Source organism: Panulirus ornatus, chromosome 59 (assembly GCF_036320965.1).
Source record: "Panulirus ornatus isolate Po-2019 chromosome 59, ASM3632096v1, whole genome shotgun sequence".
Lineage (NCBI taxonomy): Eukaryota > Metazoa > Arthropoda > Malacostraca > Decapoda > Palinuridae > Panulirus > Panulirus ornatus.
This window is the reverse complement of record NC_092282.1, coordinates 7,384,130-7,410,780: the sequence shown is the minus strand read 5'-3', so window position 1 is coordinate 7,410,780 and position 26,651 is coordinate 7,384,130. Positions and strand designations below refer to the sequence as shown.

Sequence of the window (26,651 nt, the reverse complement as noted above, 5' to 3'; positions counted from 1 at the left end):
ATTCATTTACATATTACCATTACGTTCCCAGCCCAGTATGGTTGGTTGTGTACGTACATCAGCCTTCGAACTTGACGCACTCATCCCTAAGCGGAAAAAATATTTGCTGCATAGCTCCCTACAGACCTAGGATTCATATTGATTCAACTGAATATAACCAATGTTATCAATTTACATTCTGTCAGACAGCTTTGGACCACCTCACAAATAGTCAGATTGGTACTTCAAAAATGAATCATCGCCCTTGGAAATTAAAATCTCGTGTACAGACTCTGCTAACGTCATAGATCATCCCATCTTTTCTTGTGAGGTCATATTTCAGTCCTTCATCTTTAATCCACCGAGTACGATGACACCTTAAGTGGGATGGCGCTCAAGTGGCTGAGTAGTGGTACACGTTAAATCGTCTTTTTCAAGGGGGTTAAATCTTCGTACTCATGAGTTTCCCATAGTCATCTTAAGTCTTGGTATTTCATTGTTTTACTCAAGTCATCTCATGCAGTTTCATATCTCTCTATTCAAGAGAGCCATCGTACTCGAGAGGTCAATTCGTCGTTCTAAAGTGGTTAGCGTATACCAATCTCAGCTGGTTGTATGCGTAAATACTCAGCAGTTGGAGTGAACTTGCACTCCCATGGCTCCCCAGGCCACATTACCCAGTCCTCTGCTAACACATTTATCAGCTCCTCCTGCAGCCTACGATTTCATAAATGAAATATTCCTTAAGTACATTTTCTGGAAATCCGCGAAACCTTGATTCAAACTCGTTGTATATTTCAGACATAGCCTTAATCAATATCTTGAAAGGGGATGTCTAGCACACACACACACAGCTTCGTCACCTCATTAAATGTTCATATTGGTTCAGAATTCTCCAGCAGTTTCACCATCCTCCCGCGCCTCCATCATCAAGCATAATTCGTCTGTGGCGTTCCACAGGAAACAGAGATGGCACCTCCTTTGTTTTCTCATCCCTATGAATAATATCTGTTCGACGCCTCTTACCAATGGAGTCAGCGGTGACAATACCTCTCCCTAATCAATTGCCCTTTAACAGCCTCTAGAACTGGAGTATTGCCAACCGCGTCACCATCAACCAAACTCTCATGCACTTCAACCTTCCACTAACTTCTGTTACCTTACAAGGTCCCAGACCCCTCCAGGTTGTTCAATAACATCTCGGTGTCACTCTGGAAGACAAACTAAGATGGAACAATTTTTTTTTTATCTAAATTATCTACATCTAATTAATTCAACAAACTCTCTAGCACCAGAATACATCCACACGTTATCGTTCTTCTCAACCTCGCTTATACTGCCCCCGAAAGGACTAAGTAACCATGACTATTAGGAGTTGCTGGAAAAGGTCAGAAAAGGACATGCATGAATATCCACGGTCTCATTACGCCACGTATCAAGAGTGGGTTCAACTTCAAATATACTGGTCTCGACTTTCTTCAATCATTGCTTGGACCTTATCGGAGTTATGGATGAAACTATTGCTTCAACATATTTCCCTACAAATTTCAGCCTTTGGCTGTAGTTAATAAAGTATATCGTTCGTTATAATCAATATTCTTATAATTATCATTAACTAACCCCTGCAGATGGCTTGGCTGCGAGCCAGCCCAGCAGGGGAATAAGCCTCATGATCACGATTCTAATTATGCCTTCACTGTGGGCAGGAGGGAGGTGGCGTACCTATGAAAAGCATGAAGCTCATTTTGCTTATTCGGCCACTACTCTTACCAAACGCTGTCGTGCGACTCCAAAATCTGCACACAATTGCTCATAATATGGTTAGATTCTAAGAGGTTTAAAACCCTTTAGAACTATCGATATTTTCATTCATAGTATGAAATTCGTTCTAAACGCATTTGTTTCCCGTAAACGCTTTCCACTGAAATATTCTCATATGCTTGTAAAGTACAGCGTCCATTATTTTTCACCACTGACATCATCCTACCACCCGTTACTTGCTCTGCTCTTTTGCTCTTATTTATAAGTTTACATGCAGTTTTCCACTTTTCGTTGGTTTCCTTTCTTGTAAAACGTATTATTACACACTGACCCTAAACTTCCTTTACATATTGTTCACGTAACTTACGGTACTTAAGTGTCTTAATCCAATTGCTTACATATCTCAATTTTATTGACAAATTTTCAGTTCTCTCACTTTCATAACTTCATCACATGGATGGCTATCTTCAGCATACATAAAGAAAATTTCGGGTCTGAATCTGAAACATATATTACTAAAAGCGTGTCTACACCAAACTCATTGAAAGAGGAACGTGAAAGGTAAATTATCAGTTCGTAAAGTTTCGTACGTCAGTGTGTGTGATGACAGCAGCAGGTAGTGGAAATTAAAATAATAAATTCAAAGTAGTTTCCTTCATTACTGGTCTCTTAACATAGTCTAAGCTTAGATTATATATTTTATTACACACACGTATACACTATATATATATATTATATATATAATATATATATATATATATATAAAATGTATATGAAATGTGTTATTAAATATATAAACAGCTTGGCTAAAATGGATCGAAGCTTCAAGGTAACCATTGTTTGAAGCAGAGGTTCGGAAGCTGCCTCGACTCGACATAGTGCGTGGAGGTAGTGAAGTCGACGAGAGGAATTGCTACGTGGAGGAAATGGCTGAAGTGCCGGTAGGAACATTAATTATAGTATAGTTCTAATATAAGCAGTTTTAACCAGTTGTATAAGAGTTGTATACGTTTTTAAGTTGGTCAAAAGAATGTTGTAGGAAAAATTTGGCAGACATACGTAGTTTCCATTGGAGAAGCTGACTGGCGTCAATTTCATAATTTTGGTCATTGTTGTAAATGCACAGTAATCTTTAACTTTTCAGATTAACTGTTTACTGAAGCTCGTATACATAACTGGATGATGTATGAATTATTACTTTTACGTTAACGAGTTTTACTTGTCCTGGACGAAAGCTAGCGGTTAAGACTATGGTGTCGATTAAGGGAGAAAGAATAGCATTAATACTACACTAACTCAGAAACATGTTGTTACCACTGTCATCAAAAGCTGTCAACGAAAACATGTATCCTATTTCTGATGAAATACACAGGCGCACTACACTAGAGTAAATGTAAACAATATCGGCATAATACCATTTGACCCATAGATATCAACATAGCGGCAAAATAGCCAATGCCAATTAGACGACGAAATTATGCACACAAATTTTAACCTGATTTACCTCAGTCTGATCTTGAAAACATCATATATGCTAAGGAGAAAAGTTATGTAAATTTTATAAATCTGGGTAGCATCTTAACAGTGAACTCACTTGTGGACAGAATTTAAATCATAAGCTTAGGAAAATGAGGGGTAAAACTGCTCCAAAATCACTGTACATTGTAAAGAATTGATTCATACAGTTTTCATAAGAATTATCACCTAGAACACAAACACAAATGATGCCAATGTCATTTTAAAAGTAATGTTTGGACTTCAAGCATTTAGTGAATCCTGAGCAAATTACTTCAAATGGCTGACAACAAATATCCACCTAGCTACTTGTTCAGATTTTGTAGAGCTTCAGTTGGTGTCTTAATTTGTACAGACAAGTTGATAGCCTGTAGAATCATTACCAAAGCAGCAGGTGGATGTTTGTTGTCAGCCATGAGCCTTCCAACTTTACGTGCAGAAAAGATAAAAATATAGTACATAATTCATTGTTGGTTAAATATCATTTAAAATACTTAAGGAACTTGTGAAGCTGTTCCTTTTACTGGAAATAGCACCTCTTGAATAAAGCTTGCATTGATACAACCATGGCATCAAACTTTTGAGTATCCACAGTTTTCTGTAGCAACATAAAACAATTTCATTTTACATTGGGTAATGTCACATAGCTGTTACATTGTAATGTTAAACCTTTATATATTCCCTGATCATCGTAACTTTCCCTGCTGTTGATATTTATTTTGATGTAAAATAAAAGATAATGATCAAAATCATGCTTTGTTTGTCTTATATTCCCGTTGCATCAAAATTATTCGGTTTTATGGTTAGATGAAATAAAATCCTTTAATTATGTAAGATCAGCCATTGCTGGATTCTGCTAGCATGTGGTTGCACCACAATTAAAATGGTCACCATAGGGAGGTTGTAGCTTTGTCAATGAATGAAAAGAAGTTCATTCTTATTGAAGAACTCGCTTTGGGAGAGTCAATCCTTTTCCTGCTACATACTGCAGCACAAAGTCTTAAAAGTGCATAAACCACAGTGTCCTCGGGATTATGTAATTATATTAATTTCCTTGTTTTACCAGTTGGGCTTTAGAGGCTTATATGTAAATATTTATTTTATATTTTGGCCAACATTTAATGATTTTTTATGGAAGTAAAAGAGGTTAGCCTTACGCTGTGGTTGGCTGGATGCCTTAATAAATTACAAGTTTGTTGACTAAGGTTGCACAATACAGTACGCCTGTAGATTTAGCAATACATATTAGGTTGCACAGCACAGTATTTCTATAGTTTTAGTGATACTTTATGCAGTATTATGCCATGTTTTGATAAATTTGAGCAGTTGTATTTTTATTCACTGTAATGATTACTTGATTGCAATTCCTTCTTGCTCTAGTGAGTTATCTTTTATTTTTATTGTAGGAGTGTGTCTGGAACCTGTAACCCATTTCCTCAGGCTTTGGAACCAGTAGGGCTGGGTCCACATGAGATCTTGCAAGTGCTCACAGTTTCTTCAGATTCTTGTGTAGTTATTCAGAGGTAGAAGTTCACCATATTTTTCTAATCCAGCATAAGATTTAAAACCTAAGCTGTGATGTGAAATCTCATTTGAACTATGGTCAGCCGAATCCTAAGTCTGCAGAAATCAAGAATTGGTTGCTGGTTCTGGAGACATTCCCCTCTACACTGAATAATATCTTGTTCTTCCCAGCTCTACCTCACTAACATGGGAAATGGCTGTCAAGTATGAAAAAAAAAGTAATACCAACTTTATCTTTCAGGAGTTTGGGACAGAAAAGCTCCGACGAGCATGGGCAACTACAGAGGCCAACCCTTATGATATGGAAGCATGGAGCTTAATTATCAGAGATGCTCAGAATCGTTCAGTAGACACTGCACGGCCAATCTTTGAACGCTTAGTAACTACTTTCCCCACCACTGGCAAGTTTTGGAAGATGTTCATTGAGCAAGAGGTAAGTTAGGGTGTTGGTCATTTTCACTGATCTTTGTTCAGGATCTTAGTACAACACTGTACCCTGAACTATTTAATGAAATGACTTTGTGTTGGTAATTTTTTGGTGTAGTTCCACCACCCTTTTAACTATGGAATCACAAATTTTTGCTTGAAATGGTAGTATTTAGTTTTTTTTTTTTTTTTTTTACTAAGGGAGTATAAATTATCTTTTTTGTCTTATGTGGCATTAATAAATTGATAGTAGGGGGCTGAGGGCTATGAAAGACAGGGAATGGGTTGATTAGTGGCATACTAGGTCGTAGGTACTTGTATATAAGCAGACAGTCTCTCTAAATTATAGATATTGCAGTGTTGGTACCCTATCATGTATAGCATCCGTATTTCTATTCCATACTAGAAAAACATGGGGTGAATTTAGTGCACCCAGCATTACAGATCATTTATATATCCTTAATTTATCAGATAAGTGTTGTTAGACGAATTGGCTTCTAATTTCGTGTTCCTGAGCAAGTAAATTTGTAATATTTATGACTTGGATTGTACATTAATATTGCTGTAGATATTTTTTTGCTTTGCTTTTTCCTTAAGTCTCAGTTCAATAGAACAAAAATATTAATGATTTTGATAGAACAAAATTAGTAACTGGTGAGAACATTTTGAGGAAATCAGTTCATATATATATGTCTATGATCTGTCATCATCTCTCACTAATATAGACTTTCTCTCTTTTCCAGATGAGGTCTTATAATTTTGAGAGAGTGGAAAAGGTATGTCAGAGATATTGTTTCAGATGCAATCTTTTAACAATAAAAACTTGCATATTGACTTGTAGTTTATTTTTCAAGCAGTCTTGAGAGCTAATTACGTTTGTAATCAGGAGGTCCTTAGCCTCATTCACTTCCAAAAATAAATTTTTTCAGCACAAATGGATGTGTGATTGATGATACTTGATCTAAAGATATTTGGTAAATGCAGGATGTTCTGTGTATGAGTGAATGTATGCAATCAGAATACTTAGGTAAAACCCAACACTAAGTATATTTGATTTAAGGTGCCATAAGCCATCTAGAACAAAATTTAAACTCTGAGCAGTACTTTTATGCCTTTTTAATATAATAAGGCATACTTCTTAAGCAGGAAGGTGACAGCCCTCTCATTCATCAGAAATGGATTCATAATAAATATAGTCTTGAGATAGGAATTATTCAAATGAATAGGACATCATAAACTGTAACTGGTGGAATATATATATATATATATATTCCACATGCGATTGTCCAGTTGCAAGTATAAATGGCGTCCTAGCTTTGTCTCTTCGATGTATATCAACTGACTTATATTTCTCTCGTGTCTCCCATGATGTGATTATTACACGAAAGTGCACTTGGCAACTTATCGTGTTTCATTTTCCCCGTGGACTCATATGAATACCTTGATCACGCACAAAATTGTGATCCTTTCCAATATAAATATTTTTTTTTTTTTTTTTTTCATACTTTGTCGCTGTCTCCCGCGTTTGCGAGGTAGCGCAAGGAAACAGACGAAAGAAATGGCCCAACCCCCCCCCCCCCATACACATGTACATACGTCCACACACGCAAATATACATACCTACACAGCCTTCCATGGTTTACCCCAGACGCTTCACATGCCTTGATTCAATCCACTGACAGCACGTCAACCCCTGTATACCACATCGCTCCAATTCACTCTATTCCTTGCCCTCCTTTCACCCTCCTGCATGTTCAGGCCCCGATCACACAAAATCTTTTTCACTCCATCTTTCCACCTCCAATTTGGTCTCCCTCTTCTCCTCGTTCCCTCCACCTCCGACACATATATCCTCTTGGTCAATCTTTCCTCACTCATTCTCTCCATGTGCCCAAACCATTTCAAAACACCCTCTTCTGCTCTCTCAACCACGCTCTTTTTATTTCCACACATCTCTCTTACCCTTACGTTACTTACTCGATCAAACCACCTCACACCACACATTGTCCTCAAACATCTCATTTCCAGCACATCCATCCTCCTGCGCACATCTCTATCCATAGCCCACGCCTCGCAACCATACAACATTGTTGGAACCACTATTCCTTCAAACATATCCATTTTTGCTTTCCGAGATAATGTTCTCGACTTCCACACATTTTTCAAGGCTCCCAAAATTTTCGCCCCCTCCCCCACCCTATGATCCACTTCCGCTTCCATGGTTCCATCCGCTGACAGATCCACTCCCAGATATCTAAAACACTTCACTTCCTCCAGTTTTTCTCCATTCAAACTCACCTCCCAATTGACTTGACCCTCACCCCTACTGTACCTAATAACCTTGCTCTTATTCACATTTACTCTTAACTTTCTTCTTCCACACACTTTACCAAACTCAGTCACCAGCTTCTGCAGTTTCTCACATGAATCAGCCACCAGCGCTGTATCATCAGCGAACAACAACTGACTCACTTCCCAAACTCTCTCATCCCCAACAGACTTCATACTTGCCCCTCTTTCCAGGACTCTTGCATTTACCTCCCTAACAACCCCATCCATAAACAAATTAAACAACCATGGAGACATCACACACCCCTGCCGCAAACCTACATTCACTGAGAACCAATCACTTTCCTCTCTTCCTACACGTACACATGCCTTACATCCTCGATAAAAACTTTTCACTGCTTCTAACAACTTGCCTCCCACACCATATATTCTTAATACCTTCCACAGAGCATCCCTATCAACTCTATCATATGCCTTCTCCAGATCCATAAATGCTACATACAAATCCATTTGCTTTTCTAAGTATTTCTCACATACATTCTTCAAAGCAAACACCTGATCCACACATCCTCTACCACTTCTGAAACCGCACTGCTCTTCCCCAATCTGATGCTCTGTACATGCCTTCACCCTCTCAATCAATACCCTCCCATATAATTTACCAGGAATACTCAACAAACTTATACCTCTGTAATTTGAGCACTCACTCTTATCCCCTTTGCCTTTGTACAATGGCACTATGCACGCATTCCGCCAATCCTCAGGCACCTCACCATGAGTCATACATACATTAAATAACCTTACCAACCATGCATTCACCATTTCCTGCATCAGCGAGGTAGTTAAGAACATAGGACTGAGCCTAAGAGGGAAAGTCCTCACTGGCCCCCTTCTCTGTACCTTCTTTTTGAAAAGTAAAACTGGAAGGGAAGATCCCCCCCCAAAGTCACCTTTTACTACATACAGGGCATACATGGGAAGTATGCTTTCTCCCCTTTCCCCAGAAAATATTAGTTTCTTTTATTATGCTTTGTCGCTGTCTCCCGTGTTAGCGCAAGGAAATAGATGAAAGAATGGCCCAACCCACCCACATACACATGTATATACATAAATTGACACACGCACATATACGTACCTATACATTTCAACATATACATACATATACATACACAGACATATACATGTACATATTCATACTTGCTGCCTTTCATGTTAGAGGTGGTGCTAGGAACAAATGAAGAAATGGCTTCTCTTGCTCACAGCCATTCCCTAGCTGTCATGTATAATGCAATGAAACTGGAATTTTTTAGCTGAAAATAATGGTTCTATCTGTTACAATGCATTCTATTCCATAATGGACTTACATATATTATGCTTGCTATTAGTGGATAGATGAGTAAGGGGGTAGGGGGAAAGAATACTTCTTATGCATTCTCTGCGAATCATAGAAGACGACGAAAAGGGAAGGGAGCATGGACAGCTGGAAATCTTCCCCTCCTGTTATTTACTTTTCCAAAAGGAACTGAGAAGAGGGCCAAGTGAGGATATTCCCTCAAAGGCTCAGTCCTCTGTTCTTAATGCTACCTCGCTAATGAGGGAAATGGCAAATATGTATGAAAAAAATAAAAACTGTGTAAAACTATGAGTATGATTGAAGAGAGAGCATTATATGTTTGTAAATTCGAGAAAAATTACTCCAAAATGACTCATTCTTCTGACATTAAGTGTTCCGGACCAAAGTTGGGAACATACAGATTATTTCATTACATCCCAGACTAAGTCCAGTGGATCCTTAATTTACTTGACTAAATTTGTGGGGGATGAGAGGCTAGGAAATCCATGTTCTTCCTCTTTTGTTGTTCATATATATAGTAATGTTGTTCATTAACATGGTAACACTTGCTGCGTGAAAATACCTTAATGCTTTGCTGAATGAATACACAGCACTTTCTTACTTTGATCATTTTGGATAGCTTCTCATTTACTTAAGTATGTCATTTTTTATTATCAAAAAGTACAGAATGTTGGTGGGGATAGTGTAAGAAATAATATTTCGGTAAAGAATTAGCAGGGATAGATGTAATACATAGCAGCTCACTTAGGAATATTGCCAAATTTTGTGGCAATTGCAAATATGTTGCATCAAGGGCAGTTACAGATTTTATTTGGAGCCATTCTGCCTCTTGATGTACCAGAATATTTTGATTTCTGTTACATTTAGCTTATTGCACCTTAAAACAGGAAAAATCTTGTTACGAGGTTTGGAGGGTTAAACCCTTATTTATACATATCTTATGTAGTAGTGCCACCTCCCCTCCTGTTTTTACTTTCCATAAGAAGGATCAGAGAAGGGAACCAAGTGAGGTTCTGTCATATGTTCTTGATACTAGCTTGCAAATGCAGGGAATGGCAAATGTGTATGAAAAGAAAAATCTCTAAAGATATTAGAATATATTAATGTCTACTTTGTGTATCTCATATACACACACAACTTAAGAAAATGTTCCTTTCTTGTGTACTTATTGTTAAACCTTATAGTGCTCAGTCCCTAGTCAAGGAATGCCTGTTATGTAGGGACTGGTGATAAACTAGTTTTAAATGCTCTTGTTAGTGTAAAGCATTCAAGAAAGTAAAGTTTGAAGAATGTCTGGGGTGGCTCTTCAATCTCTCTTAGCAAGTGGAATCAAAAGCTCACTACTCTGTTATCTCTTCTGCTTTCTCATCTAATCATCTATATCTTTCCACTTACTGTGATACTGCTGCCCTCTCTCTTTTCTGTTGGTATTAATTTGGCTTATGCTTTCATGAGCAATCTCTGTGTGGCCCAGCCACAAAGATCTGGAACTGTGGCATGTGATTGGCTACAGCCTTCCATTGTTTCTGTATGGAGACTAACCACATGAGGATTGACAGTAATGATAATTCCATGAACAGGGATCTATAGAATTCCCTTCTTTCACTTTTACTTCTTTCCAGAACCTTTAGGAGTCGAGTATAAAAATGCCTTAAGTAGCTCATTAATTTCTTTTGCATTCCTTTTCTCATACTCTAATTTTATTTTCGTTTGAGGTGGTCATGACTAGGGCATAGTTTGCATGTGCCAAGTTGGATACTGTATTAAAAGAAACTTTTTTAATGATGACTTAAAGCAGGTTTGCCTTTTAATTCACTATACAATGGCTATAGTATTAATTTTCATGTGTAACTCGTTTTTAACTCATCATGTGCCTGCTACCCAAATTAATCTTCAGATTTATTGGTGTGACATGCCTCAACCTCCCACTGAGCTATTACATCCCTTTCTTAACTATTGTGAATTTGAATGCCTACCCCTTCCATTTCTGGCATGACTTATCAAGGTCCTTTCCTATCCTGTCTCCTATAGTGACTCGTTCACAGCTAAGATTGCCGTTTAGAGTTCCATCGTATGCACATAGGCTTTTTGCTGAAGTATGATAATGTTAGCAACTTCAATTTTTTCTTTCATTCATAAAACCTTACTTGGTATTTATGTTTATCTAATTTCAGAGATGTTAGTGACATTAACTGTAAATGCTGTTATCAGTATCTTGCACTTCAAAAAAAGGAATTTTCAATGAATTTCCATTTCTGAAATACTTTTTAACCTAACGATTTAATTGACACTCCTACATGACATTTTGTAAGTTATCTATGTTGAATTGAAGAAGTGTAGCAAAAATTGCGTGAACGTTGTTTTTTGCCTAATGAGAAATTAGTTCACTTGACTGTAAGAGTATGGAAAACTAGAATGTTGCTGTGAGTGATTCTATCAAGAAGTTAATTTTTGGCTTTTGGAATCTATAAACCTGATTAGCTCAGCAAGGCTGCTTATGTTGTTTTACTCTTGTATTCAGATAAATTTCCCTTTCAGGAAACACTGAATATTTGATTAATGATCTGGTATGAGTATGGGCTTGGTGTAGGGCATTTGAAAAAATAAATTCTTCATAATTTTCAACCACGTGTTTTAATGGCGTTTTTTTATTTTTTATTTTTACTTCTTTTTGGGCAACTTGTAACTTCAAGTAAGTTGTATTGTTTTGTGAAACATTTACTGCACTGTGAATAAAGAGAGGAGAAACAGTTCTTGTTTTCTTGTCTGGTGTAAGGTTTCTCTCCCTTCTTGGATTATCCACTTGAAACAAGACTCCAGTTTCTCAGTAATGACATTGTAATAGCACTGTTTGAAGCTTATTTAGAGCATTCACTTCCTTTTATTCATTCTAGTTCTACATGTAACTTTATAAATATTTAATCATATGTCTGGGTTTTCAGTGTGATAATTGTCATCCTAGCTACTGAAGCATTTACTTCAATGTGAATATTTGTAATTATGGCAAGTAGCTAATATTTCTTAATGCATTTTTTTCAATGCATCTTTGCAATTAGATTGCAGGCTACCCCACAGTTTCATAAGTTTCTAGGAGGTACTAAAAGCTTTTCCTCAGTCTTATATACAGGGTAGTTCAAGAATATATATTCTTTATAGAGGTCTTTTCAGGCTTACTATTTATGCCTAATTTTGAGTTGTTTTGTAGGGGGAAAGATCTCTGCCAGAGATACTTTCCAGTATGACCCATTTCAAATTCCTTTTGCTACTTGTTTCTAGTGTTTTTGACCATAAGTCAGTATTTTTAGTGATGATTATATTCATAAAGTGACATAAGCATCACATGAAATACTTGCCACAATTGTTTGATGGCATTAGCCAACACTGATACTGTGTACTCTTTAGCATCAGCATTCTCATTTAACCCATGAACACTGGGCATTGTCTGGAAATTCCATCAGGGTGTAAAAAATGAGAAATTGAAAAAAACGATTCCTTTGATATATTAGCATTCAAAAGTAATAAAAAAATACTGTTATATCATTGCCTTTGTGCTGGCCTATTCCAGTGCTGGTTGAGCACTTGGAAATAGTATGAATGGTGCATTTCATAGCTCATGATGAGAAAGATGTGGAAATGTTTCTTTCCAATGAGTTTTTTTTTTTTATTGTGTTCCAATTTGATGCATGGAGTGCTCTTGGTACATAACATAAACCTGAATGTTATAATTCAAAGTGAAACTAGGTTCAAGAGGAAGTGGTAAGAATGGTCTGGGAATGTTATAGGGTAAATTCAGGAGTTTGTATGAGGGCACAAGCAATGGTAGCTCTTGCACTTCTGCTGAAGGAAGAATTGTGGGAATGTGTGAAAGTGTGTAAGGAAATGAGCCCCAGACTTTTGAACAGAACTGAAAATGGATTACATAAGAGTTATTATTCAGTGCTCTTGCATTCTATGAGGAGAGGAGAAGAGAAAGAAAGAGAGGTAAGTACTTTAGGAGCTGAATGTGTTAGCAGTTTTGGTGTAAGGGATCATGTACTGCTGATGGTTAATTTGAATGCAAGGTTGCAGACGAATGCAATTAGGAGAAAGGGATACCCAGATTTGTGAATGAGAATTTTGTACAGCTTGTGGTGCTAAAGGCTGAAAACGTTTTGGTGACTGGAATGGGAATATCAGGATTAAAAAGATGGACGTAAGTATACAAGGGTGAGTGGGGAAGATGGTAAGTGGATAAACTGGATCAAGTACTAACTGAGAGATGTGCAAAAGAGAGATTCTGGGATGTGAATGGGCTAAGAGGGGCAGCTGGTGCAATGTCTGTTTGATTTGTGGTAGATGAAAGGGTATATGTTTGTAAAGGATGAAGGAAAATAGAAGATTATATGGGTAGGAAGAGGGTGATGGAAGTGAATGAGCCTGGTAAAGAGGCTTGCATGAAGAGATGCCAAGAGAGGAGTATAGAATGGTAAAGGTTAGTGTAAACGAAACTAGGGGTGTGGGTGAAGAATGGGAGGTATTTTGGGAAGCAGTGTTTACATGTGCAAAAGTTTATGGCATGTGGAAAGAAGGGAGGTGGGCATGAAGAAAAATGATAGAGGAAGATTAAATTGTTGGTGAAAGAGAAGTGTATGGGCATGATTTATAGTAAAGTGGTGATAGAGACTAGAAGATGGACAAAAGAATGCAGCTGGAAGTCAAGAAGATGAAGGAGCTGAAAAAGGGGCAAGTGAGTGTTAGGGAAAGTCTGTGTCACCAAACTTCATGGAGTATTTTTGGGAAGGAGGTTAATAGCATGAGGAAAAATATGAAAGCAAATGGAAGCACAAGTGAAACAGGTAGATGAAGAAGTGGTGACATGCAGAGATTATGTGAAGTGGAGATGGAGTAACTATTTTGAAGGACTGTTGAATGTGTTCTTATCTAGGGTGGCAATGTTAGACATTTTAGACATGGAGCTTTGGAAAGTCAGGATAATTGATTTGGTGAAAAGAGAAGAGGTGGTGAAAGCCTTGCATAAGATGAAGTGCGGCAAAGCATCTGAAGCTGATAGGATTGCAACTGTGTATCTTTAGAGTGGGTTGATTATATTGTTGATTGCTTAATTAGGATTTTCAGTATAACTTATGGCTCATGGTGAAGTTCCTGTGGATTGGGGGAATGCCTGTATGGCACTAGTGCCATTCTTAAAGGGAGTTCGAATTACAGAAGTATAAGTTTGTTGAGTGTACCAGGCAAGATGTATGTAAGATTGGTGACTGAGGGGGTAGTGGCATGCACATAGCATTAGACTGGGAAAGAACAGTACACTCTCAGTAGCAGAGGATGTATAGGTGTTTGCTTTGAAGAATTTGTGTGAGAAACTGAAGGATTTGTATGTAGCATACACATCTGGAGAATGGATATGACAGTTGATAGAGATACTTTTTGGAGGGTGTTATAAGTATATGGTGAAGGAAGAAACATACTAGAAGCAATGAGTTTTTATCAAGAGAGTAAGTCTTGGGTACGTATAGGAAGATGTTTTGGAAATATAACATTTGAGGACATGTGGTGTGAGAAGGGTTGATTAAATATGATTTAATAGTGTTAGAAAAAGGAGTGGTAGTAAGAGGAGTAAGTATGAGATAGAAGAAGAGGGTGGGCTGAAATGGTTTGGACTTATTGAGAGAATGACTAAGAAGGTGTAGATGTTGGTATTGGGGAAGCTGTAAGGTTGGAGTGAAAGATGCTTTATGCATTTGGGGCTATAACATTCAGTAGGGTGAGACATATGCAAGGGAGAGTGATCTGAAGTGATGTGGTATAGTATACAGGATTCAATGTGCTGTCACAGTGGGCTGAACTAGGGCATATGATGTGGTCAGGAGAAACCATGGAAAGGTCTGTGGATCCTAGTTGTGGATGAAGGCTCTTGTTTCAGTATAATACACAAGACAGCTAGAGAGAGGATCTGAGTGAAAGAGGGTATTAGATATATTACACCCTTCACACTAAGAATCAGTGTATGGGAGATTAGCTAGCAAGCAAGTGGGGTAAACTGAAGAACTTTATTCATTTATACATAACCCAGGAACAGTTTCTGTGAGAGTCCTGGTATTACTCAGGACCCTTCTAAAGGCTCCCAAAGCCCAATACTGTGCTACTTCTAGTGGCAAGGAAATGGAGACTACTTTGGAGAAGTTCTCTGAAGAGACTGTACTCTTAATGATATAGCCTCACCAAAGGTGTCTTTTCACATGCGATGTAAACTCATGCAGATAAAGTCTGGTAACATTTGCTGAAGGACTTGTTTCTGTCTACAGATTACTCTTATTTCAAACAAAAGTAAAGCATCATTGGCAAATGACTTGAGCTTACTGTACAGTACCTAGGAATATTAACCCTTTCAAACCACATATATGTGTGAGGGTATTAAGTGGCTGGCACTTACGGGGAGGACATTAGAGGTTGTTTTTTCTTGAAATTTTCTAGCTCTTCAAATTTCAGATGTCCAAATTTCATACTCGAAGAGAAATTGGTTCCCATACACATACAGAGATGCCTTCATTACAGTTGCAGCAACTGCAACTGGCTGTGTAGGTATATCTAGACAGCCTAATGAGAGGTATACAAGTAGAATCATCTACCAAAACCCTCCATTATCCCTTCATTATATGAATAGAAAATTAGGCACAACTTTTATTGAATATCCTTCATAATGCAAGTTTACTGAGGATGACCCCCCCCCCCCACCATCCAACTGTATTCCTGCTAAAATCATTCTGAATCACTTATTCATATTTCTCATGGGGTTGGGGTGAATAGGCATGCAAAGAGAGAATGTAAAATGTGAAAGTGGTAGATGCCATATCTCTTCTTGGTGGAAGTGAGTGTGAAAGTTTGTCATGGCTTTTGGAAAGGGGAAAATGTCATGGATGGGAAGAGGGTGACAAAAATGAGTTAGCTTGAAGAAAAGGTTTGTGCATGGCAATGCTAGAACAAATTTGGTGAAGAATGGCATACAGTGAGCGAAAACAAAACAATTAACATCATGGGGTGCTAAGTATCTCGGTTTCTGCCTGACTCTACTGCTAATGAGAGGGAGGACTCTAGCAGTAGTAGCACTGGCCCCTCCTATAACCCTTTCCCTATCTGCTAGACCTTCCTCTTTTTCTATTCCAACATTCATGGTCTCTCCAGTAACTTTTCCTCAGTCGAACACCATCTGTCTATTATCTCTCCTAATATCTTACTTATATCAGACACATTTGTCTAATGATGTTCTCACCAGTCCCTTTTTCATATCTAACCATAACCTCCACTCATGACTCCAATTCAAAGGTGGTGCTTGTTCCTATTCCAACATCAACACACATGTTGCATGCCTCAAGACCTTGAGTCTACTGTGATATCCTCTCACCCACAAGCCGAGATCCTCTACCTCAGAGATTTCAACATTCAACCATAGGGAATGGATGAATTCTGTCCATACAGATGGTGGAGGAATTGAAGCCCTCGTGTTCTCCATTCTCAATGATTTGGAGCAAATTATCTCCCACCCTACCCATATTCCTGACCGCTGTGACCACTCTCCTAATATTCTGGATTTTTTCACCTCTAGTCCATCCTGCTGTAAATACAAAATCTCACCCCAATTGGTTCATCTGATCACACTCTCATAAGTGTGATTCTAAGAGCACCTCCCCCTCCAGCAGCCCCTTCTAAGTGTACATACTGGTACCTCAACAAAGCTGAGTGGAATAACTTATCTAACTTTTGACTTTCCTTAAATAAATTACTGTCTCATGTGGTAAGGCTTCTGTCTCTGCCAAACACATAGCAGATGTCATTCTTGCAGGAATGGAAGCATTTATTCCCTCTTCCTCCAAAATGACCTCTTCATCCAATCCATGGTTCAATTATTCCTGTTCTGAGGCCACTCAGGCAAGAGATCAGGCATATCAGACTTGGAAAAACTTTCTTTCCTCTGGTTCCCATTCAGCTTTTATCACTGCCTGTAATTGCTGCAAGCACGTTATCTGTGAGGCGAAGCATTCCTTTAATCAAAAGAAGTGCAATAACTTCTCGTCATCCACTGATAGGTCTTTAGCAAAGGGCAGCTCTTACCAACTTCTGTTGCTCTACTTTCCCTTCACTCTTCTGTTCTGATGGCACTGCAGCTGTCTCTCCCATAGCTAAGTAACTCTTTGGTTCTCGTTTCTCCTCTAACTCCACCTTGGATGACTCTAACATTCCTTCACCCTCTGTGGTTCCTCTTACCAATCCTACACCCTTCCCATAATCTCTTTTTAAACTGTCCAAAAAGTGCTTCTTTCTCTGGAGACAAGCAAGACTTATAGTCCTAATGGCATACATCCCCTTGTACTGAAAGAGTGTGCCTCTGAAGTAGCACCTGTGCTGGCTCATCTGTTCTGTTTCTTATTTAAAAACAAAACCTTTTCCTTCTCCTAGGAAGCATGCATTGGTATATCCCATCCCTAAGAAGGTTGACCAGTCAGACCCCGCTAACTACTGTCTTACTGTTTGACATCTACCATTTCCAAAGTTCTGAATCCCTCCTCAACTCCCATATCCTTAAACACCTAAAAAATGATAGCCTTCTCTGGTCACCAGTATGGCTTCCGTAAGGCAAGATCCTCTGGTGATACTCTTTCCTATCTTAGTCATGTCTAAGCGTCATCCCTGAAAGATTTTGGGGAGTCATGTGTAGTTGCCCTCGACATATCTAAGGCTTTTGACAGAGTGTGGCATCAGGGTCTCATTTCTAAGCTCCCCTCTTTTGGCTTCACTCCCTCACTTTGCTCACTTCATATCTAGCTTCCTCTCCTGCCAATCTATTTCTGTGGTTGTTCATGGGTCAGCCTCCCCTTTTCTCCATCAACAGTGCTGTCCCTCAAGGTTCTATCCTGTTGCCTACACTTTTTCTCCTTTTTTTTCAATAATTTCTCCTCCACAAATATGCCAATGCATTCATACGCTGATGACTCAACACTGCATTCTTCCAAATCCTTCAATTTTGCTCCCTCTTCTTTCTCGATCTACATCTTGTCTTGACACAGCTTCCACAATAAAATGAGACGAACAGGAAACCTCAGTGGGGTACACAAAATCTTGTTAAGTTTAATGCCTCCAAGACCCAGTTTCTACCCAACTCGCTATCGAAAACTCCTCGCACTCTTGCCTTTCCTCTGACGGCTCTGTAATTCACCTCTTGACTCAATATGCTTGGTATTACTGTAACGTCCACTCTTTCTTGGAAACTCCACATTACAATAATAGCTAATTCTGCCTTTAAGAAACTGGGTGTCCTGTTTAAATGTCGAAACTTATCTTCTGAACAGTTGTTTATACAAGGGATTGCTTTGTCCTTGTATGGAGTACTGCTCCCACATTTGGGTCGACTTTAGTTCTGCATCCTTACTTGACAGAGTTGAGTTGAAAGTGGCCCACCTTATATACTGTCCCAAGAAACTTCAAAACTTGACCCCCCTTGTCCTATGCCGCAATGGTTTTTACTCTTGAGAGCTGGCTTCTTGTGTGCTCACACCACTAGCTAGACCATGCAATACTTGGCAAGCTGTTCCATCACACGATTATTATGTGGCTATCAGCAACTCAACGGTGGGCCATTTTGATATCTCATTCTTTCCCTACATGTTGAAGCTTTGGAATTCTCTACTTTCTCATGTCTCCCAATAACTATGACCTGGCACATTACAAAAGACTGGTTTTGACTTTCTCAAAAGTTTTTAAATTTCCCTAGTCTTTTCTTTTTCCATTTCATAATTCTCTCTATGTTTCAATTGAGGCCTGGCCTTAATGTGGACTTTTGACCATGACGAGTCTTAAAAAGAAAAAAAAAAGATTCTCATGAGTAACTACAATGAGACTGATGGCAGGGATAGTGTGTAGTGTTTACCATAGGCAAGGAATGGAATTTATGGAAGGAAGCATTGCTTACTTATATGGATGAAGTGGGCAGCTTGCAGAAGGTGGAATGTGGGCACCTAAGAAAGGGTAGTGAGTGAAAGGATGGGGAAGTTAAGTTACTACTGAAAGAGATAAAATAGAGGCATAAGCAAACACTGCAAGGAAGAAATGCAAGTGATTAGATGTAAAGGAGAGAGTGGTGGGAGATTAAGTAGAAAGTGCAAGTACTGAAGAAAGAGGGCATCTGATCAATGGGTTAGGGGAGTATCGACAAACTTGAGGGATGATGAAGGGTTGTTGGTGCTGGATAATAGATGGGAGATATGGGAGGTTTAGGATAAGGAGGTATTTGGAGCAAAAGTTATGGGAAATGGCTTGAACAGAGTGGTGATGAAAGCCTTGCATAAGGTGAAATGTGGCAAAGTGGCTAGCATGGATTGGATTGCAAATGAGTTTCTTAAGAAAGGGGTGACTGTGTTGTTGATTGGTTAGTTAGGTGCCTGTTCATTGCCTTGCCTTTAAGTAAAAGCAAGGGATACAAAAATGAATGTTCAAATCACAGCGGTATAAATGTTGAACTTACCAGGTAATCTTGTATGAGACTGGCGATTGTGAGGGTGGTAGCATTCACAGAGAATCAGACAGGAAACTTTGTGGGTTTATTAGTGATAAAGGATGTGTAGACCAGTTGTTTGAATTGAAGAATTTTTATAAGGAATACTTGGAGAAAAAGGATTTGAATGTGATATTTTTGGTGTGTGTGCAAATAGGAAGTTAAGTGGGTTAGTGGTTCCAGGTGAAGGTGGCTCTACATCATAGGTGTGTAATTTCATCATGGCCGTTTTAATATGTGTATGAATGAGGTGGCGAAGGTAAATGAAAGGGGTAGGTCAACAGGATACTAGGGTAGGCATTGCTGCTGTTTGAGGAGAAAATAACTTGGTGGCAGGTTGAAATGAAAAAGTGCATAAGCTGGCATTTGAGTATGGGAGAGTGAATAAAAATATGACTATGAAGTTTTGCAGGTAGGCTAAACTTGTTGGTTTGAGTGTGAATTTGAATGGGAAGAACTTGGAGGAAATGGAGTGTTCTAGATACATGGGAATGGACATAACAGAGGATGGAACATTGGAAGATGAACTGAAGCATAGGGTGGGTGATGGGGCAAAGGGCCTGGGTGCATTTAGGAGCATGGGAAAAGTTAGGTAATTGTCTTTGAGGGGAGATCTCCCCCTCCCCTCAATGGAAGCTCCAGTCACTGAAAAAAGCCCACGTCAAGGCCAGGCCTTAAGTGAAATGCTGAGAGGATTATGAAAGGGAAAAAGAAGAGACAAGGGAAAGTATTTACTAATTTTGGAGGACGCGAAAAACCTCCTTTAAAATGTGCCCGGTCACAATCATTGGGAAAGACATGAGAAGGTAGAGTTCTAAAGCTTCAAGGGATAAGGCAGGAAACAAATATCATAACAGCTCACCTTTGAGTTACCAATGGCCACACAGTAATGTGATGCAGCAGCTTGCTGATTAATGTGTGCTCTAGTTAGTAGTGTGGGCACACAAGCAGCCAGCTCTCAGGAGCATAAAACAAAGTAATACCTACAAAACAGAAAAAGTGAACTAACATTGCAGTGTAAGGTAAGAGGGGGTCAAGTTTTGAAGTTAGCCTGGGACAGTTCATAAGTTGGACCATGTTAAGTAAGGATGCAGTGTTAGAACCACCCCATATGTGAAATCAGTACTACATACAGGGATGAATCAATCCTTTGTATAAATGGAGTATCTGTTCAATAGAAAAGAAATTTTGATATCATAACAGGACTCCCAGTTTCCTATGGGCAGACTTAGCTATTTCAATAATGTGGGGTTTCCAAGAAAGAGTGGATGATGTTACAGTAATACCAAGTATGTTTTTGGGTCAAAAGTTGGAATTACAGAGCCATCAAAGGAGACATGAGTGTTTTGAGGAGTTTTCAATAGAGATATGGGTAGAAACTAGGTCAGAGCAGCATTAAACTAAGCTAGATTTTGTCTACCCCCCCTGTGATATCCTCCTGTCCAAGCTATGTCTGGACAAGATGCAGATTTAGAGAGAAGGAGCAGACTTGAAGAATGTGAATGAATGCAGCATTGAGTTGTCAGTGCATTTGATTATCAGCAGATTGAGGGGATAAGAGAACCTTTAGGGACACCAGTGTTGATGAAGAAAGAGGGGAGGCTGATCCATCTACAACCACAGAGATAGATGAGCGAGAGAGGAAGCTAAATATGAAGGAGTAAAGTGAGGGAGGGGAGCTTAGGGATGAGACCCCAATGCCACACCCTGTCAAAAGCTTTGGATATGTTGATAGTGCAGTGATTCCAACAGTACTGTGTGGGATTGAGATGTGTATTCTAAATGCAAAAGAACAGAAGAGGGCAGATGTTTTAAAAATGAAACTCTGAGTTTCCAAGCTTTTCCAGCTGTGTATTGTGATATATCTCTCCTATTCCTCTCTAGAGCTCAGCCTCAGCATATACAGTTACTCCTAGTAGTTCCAACTTTCAACAGTGACAGTGTGGGTACAAGAACTGAACTTTTGCAGTCTCTACTTTTCTGTAAATTCCCTTTTCTTACTGGTGTGATCCGGAAAACTGTAAAATTGGGAAATCTAAGATTAGTGATGGTACAAGCCAAAAGAATGGCAGTATGGATGAGAAAGTTCTTTCCAGAAATAGAAAGTAGATGTAGGAATAGCAGTACATGAGTTTTTTCAGTGTTGTGAATTTATGAAACGAGGAAAATCTGCAGACACCCATAGTTTGAAAAGCTTCTATAGACTCACTGAAGCTCTGGAAAGAATTATCAGGCTCCAGGGATGACCTGCCATTTCTGTAGAATCCATTTTATTATTTATTACATCACAGTCTTTAATTACTTATCAAACAAGGATTTGTGCCATTCTCTTTTTCGAGATGTCTGAAAACATTCCTACCTTAGAAGCCTTATTTATCTTCTTTCTTTAGAGTTCAATGTAAGGGCAAATGCTCTTTTGATTTCAAGGGCTGTGTAGCAAGAAATGAGAAAGAAGAGCACTTTGAAGTAGAGCCTGTGATTAGGCATTTAGCATAAATATTGATAGAATTCCCTGCCATAAAAGGCTTTATGTTCTTCCAACTTTCAGTTCAGAAGCAATAGGGATTGACCTTATCCTGCTTCCTCTAGTATATCATCCATTTACTTATGCTCTTTCCCTGCAGAAACTGTCCATACACATTCCTTATTGAAGCTGTATCATGGCCATGAAGGGTCTAAGATATGTTAAAATTGTCTTTGTAGTTTTGTAGTGATGGGTGATGTCCTGAGCATATGCAGGAGGGTGTGTGTGTGTGTGTTTGGGGAGTGTGACTTCTGATGGGAGTATGTTTGGTAGTTTGGGTATTTCAACATGTATGTCTCCTGTCAGTGAATATATTTTGGAGGTGGGAGGATCTGCATAAAGGTTACTAAAGTGTGAGGCAAAAGTAGAGGAATGGCTTGGAAATGTCTTAGGAGTTAAGGCAGGGCTTGTTGAATGGCCTAGAGAAAGGAAAGGGTAGCACTACAATAAAGCAGAGAAGTTTTTATCAAGGGTGTAAGGTATGTGTATGAGAGGAAGACAGGAGAGTGAACGGTTCCAAGTGAAGGTTGGTCTGCTGCAGGGGTGTATGATGTCACCATGGCCAATAAATTTGTTTGTGGATGGGGTGGAGATAAGTTAATGCACGAGTTTTGGAGAGAGGGGTGAGTATGCAGTCTGTAGAGGATGAAGAGGCCGGGGAAGTGAGTCAGATGTTTTTTGTTGAAGACATAACACTAGTGGCAGATTCAAGTAAAAAGGTGTAGAATATGGTGAATAAGTTTGGAAGTGTGAAAGCAGTAAGTTGTGCATAAATGTGAATAAAGGCAAGGTTATTAGGTTTAGCAAGGTAGAGGGACAGGTTTGATGTGTGTGTGTGTGTGTGTGTGTGTGTGTGTGTGTGTGTGTGTGTGTGTGTGTGTGTGTGTGTGACTGAATGGAGAGAAATTGGAGGAAGTGAAGGTGTTTTAGACACTTGGGAGTGGATATGATGGCACATGGAATCATGGAAGTTGAAATTAGTCATAGGACGGGTGAGGGGATGAAGGCCTTGGGAGCACTGAAGAATGTGTGGAATGAGAGTTCATAATGTGGGAGGGCAAAAATGGGTATTTTTGAAGGTATACTGGATCCAACAATATTATATGGATGTGAGACATGGGCTTTAGATGAGTATGTGCAGAGGAGGGTGGATGTGTTGGAAATGAAATGTTTGAGGACAATATGTGGTGTGAGGTGGTTTGATTGAACACATAGTAAAAAGGAAAGAAAGAGGTGTGGTAATAAAAACAATAGTTGAGAGAGCAGAAGGAGGTTTGCTCAGATATTTTGGACTCAAGGAGAAAATGAGTGAGGGGAGGTTGACAAAGAGGATATTTGTTAGAAGTGGATACAACAGGGTGAAGGGGGAGATCAAATTGGAGTTGGAAGGATGGAGTGAAAGAGATTTTGCATGATTGAGGATTGAAAGGCAAATATGGGAACAAGAAGCAGGAGACCAAATTGGAGGAGGAAGGATGGAGTGAAAAAGATTTTGAGTAATTTGAGCCTGATCACACAGGAGGGTGAGAGGCATGCAAGGAACAGAGTGAACTGGAATGATGTGGTATACTGGGTCAACGTGCTGTCAATGGACAGAACAAGGGCATGTGATACATCCGGGATAAACTATGGAAAGATCTGTGGGGCCTGGAAGTGAATGGGGAGCTGTGGTTTCGGTGCATTACACATGACAGCTACAGACTGAGTGTGAACAAATGCAGCCTCTGTCTTTTTCTGGCACTACCTCTCGGTGTGTGTGTGTGTCTGTCTGTCTGTGTGTGCTATTTCCTGTGTGGCTGGGTAGACAGGAATGGATGAAGGCAAACAAGTATATGTACATGTGTATATATCTATATGTCTGAGTATCTATATGTTGATATGTATATGTGCATGTATGGGCGTTTATATATCTATATGTGAATATGACTGGATGGGCCATTCTTCGTCTGTTTCCTGACGCATCCTTGCTGACATGGGAAACAGCGATTAAGTATAATAATAATATAATAACAATATAATTAGGTACAGTAGGGTTGACGGACAAGTCAATTGGGAGGTAAGTTTGAAGAGAGAGAAACTGGAGGAAGTGAAGTGTTTTAGATATCTGGGAGTGGATTTGGAAGTGGATGGAACCATGGAAGCGGAAGTGAGTCACAGGGTGGGGGAGGGGGTGAAGGTTCTGGGAGCATTGAAAAATGTGGAAGGCAAGAACATTATCTCAGAAAGCAAAAATGGGTATGTTTGAAGGAATAGTGGTTCCAACAATGTTATATGGTTGCGAGGCATGGGCTATACATAGGGTTGTGTGGAGGAGGGTGGATGTGTTGGAAATGAGATGTTTGAGAACAATATGTGGTGTGAGGCGATTTGATTGAGTAAGAAATGAAAAGGTAAGAAAGATGTGTGGTAATAAAAAGAGTGTGGTTGAGAGAGCAGAAGAGGGTGTATTGAAATGGTTTGGTCACATGGAGAGAATGAGTGAGGAAAGATTGACAATGAGGATATATGCATCAGAGGTGGAGGGAATGAGAAGTGGGAGACCAAATTGGAGGTGGAAGGATGGAGTGAAAAAGATTTTGAGTGATCGAGGCCTGAACATGCAGGAGGGTGAAAGGCTTGCAAGGAATAGAGTGAATTGGAACGATGTGGTATACTGGGGTCGACATGCTGTCAGTGGATTGAACCAGGGCATGTGAAGCGTCAGGTTAGACCATGGAAAGTCTTGTAGGGCCTGGATGTGGAAAGGAAGCTGTGGTTTTGGTGTATTATACATGACAGCTAGAGACTGAGTGTGAACAAAAGTGGCCTTTGTTGTCTTTTCCTAGCGCTACCTCATGCACGTGCGGGAGGAAGGGGTTGTCATTTCATGTGTAGTGGGGTGGTGACGGGAATGAATAAAGGCATCAAGTATGAATTATGTACGTGTGTATAAATGTATATATCTATGTCGGGTATAATGCACCAAAACCACAGCTCCCTTTCGACATCCAGGCCCCACAGAACTTTCCAAGGTTTACCCCAGACGCTTCACATGCCCTGGTTCAATCCACTGACAGCACGTCGACCCCGGTATACCACATTGTTCCAATTCACTCTATTCCTTGCAAACCTTTCACCTTCCTGCATGTTCAGGCCCCGACCACTCAAAATCTTTTTCACTCCATCTTTCCACCTCCAATTTGGTTTCCCACTTCTCATTCCCTACACCTGTGACACATATATCCTCTTGGTCAATCTTTCCTCACTCATTCTCTCCATGTGACCAAACCACTTCAAAACACCCTCTTCAGCTCTCTCAACCACACTCTTTTTATTACCATACATCTCTCTTACCCTTACATTACTTACTCAATCAAACCACTTCACACAACATATTGTCCTCAAACATCTCATTTCCAGCACATCCACCCATGCCTCGCAACCATATATCATTGTTGGAACCACTATTCCTTCAAACATGCCCATTTTTGCTATCCAAGATAATGTTCTCAACTTCCACACATTCTTCAATGCTCCCAGAATTTTCGCCCACTCCCCCACCCTATGATTCACTTCTGCTTCCATGGTTCCATCCACTGCCAAATCCACTCCCAGATATCTAAAACACTTCACTTCCTCCAGTTTTTCTCCATTTAAACTTACCTCCCAATTGACTTGTCCCTCAACCCTACATTAACTAATAACCTTGCTCTTATTCACATTTACTCTCAGCTTTCTTCCTTCACACACTTTACCAAATTCAGTCACCAGCTTCTGCAGTTTCTCAGGCGAATCAGCCACCAGCGCTGTATCATCAGCAAACAACAACTGACTCACTTCCCAAGCTCTCTCATCCACAACAGACTTCATACTTGCCCCTCTTTCCAAAACTCTTGCATTCACCTCCCTAACAACCCCATCCATAAACAAATTAAACAACCATGGAGACATCACGCACCCCTGCCGCAAACCAACATTCATTGAGAACCAATCACTTTCCTCTCTTCCCATACGTATACATGCCTTACATCCTCAATAAAAACTTTTCACTGCTTCTAACAACTTGCCTCCCGCATGATATATTCTTAATACCTTCCACAGAGCATCTCTATCATATGCCTTCTTCAGATCCATAAATGCTACATACAAATCCATTTGCTTTTCTAAGTATTTCTCACATACATTCTTCAAAGCAAACACCTGATCCACACATCCTCTACCACTTCTGAAACCACACTGCTCTTCCCCAATCTGATGCTCTGTACATGCCTTCACCCTCTCAATCAATACCCTCCCATATAATTTCCCAGGAATACTCAACAAACTTATACCTCCGTATTTTGAACACTCACTTTTATCCCCTTTGCCTTTGTACAATGGCACTATGCAAGCATTCTGCTAATCCTCAGGCACCTCACCTTGAGTCATACATACATGAAATAACCTTACCAACCAGTCAACAATACAGTCACCGCCTTTTTTAATAAATTCCACTGCAATACCATCCAAACCCACTGCCTTGCCAGCTTTCATCTTCTGCAAAGCTTTTACTACCTCTTCTCTGTTTACCAAATCATTCTCCCTAACCCTCTCACTTTGCACACCACCTCAACCAAAACACCCTATATCTGCCACTCTATCATCAAACAGACTATTCAACAAACCTTCAAAATGCTCACTCCATTTCCTTCTCACATCACCACTACTTGTTATCACCTTCCCTTTAGCCCCCTTCACTGATGTTCCCATTTGTTCCC

The 26,651-nt window shown here is 39.5% G+C and overlaps 1 protein-coding gene across 1 annotated transcript in view; it reads left to right on the top strand.

The window, feature by feature from the left end:
• The first annotated feature begins 2,558 nt into the window (after positions 1-2,558).
• Positions 2,559-26,651, top strand: part of su(f) (cleavage stimulation factor subunit su(f)) — a 54,562-nt gene continuing 30,469 nt past the window's right edge. Inside the window, exons 1-3 of the mRNA XM_071696316.1 lie at positions 2,559-2,681; positions 5,021-5,212; positions 5,949-5,981. Of these exons, the coding sequence (XP_071552417.1) occupies positions 2,667-2,681; positions 5,021-5,212; positions 5,949-5,981 (240 nt within the window). The 5' untranslated portion in view covers positions 2,559-2,666. The remainder of the gene's footprint in view (positions 2,682-5,020; positions 5,213-5,948; positions 5,982-26,651) is intronic.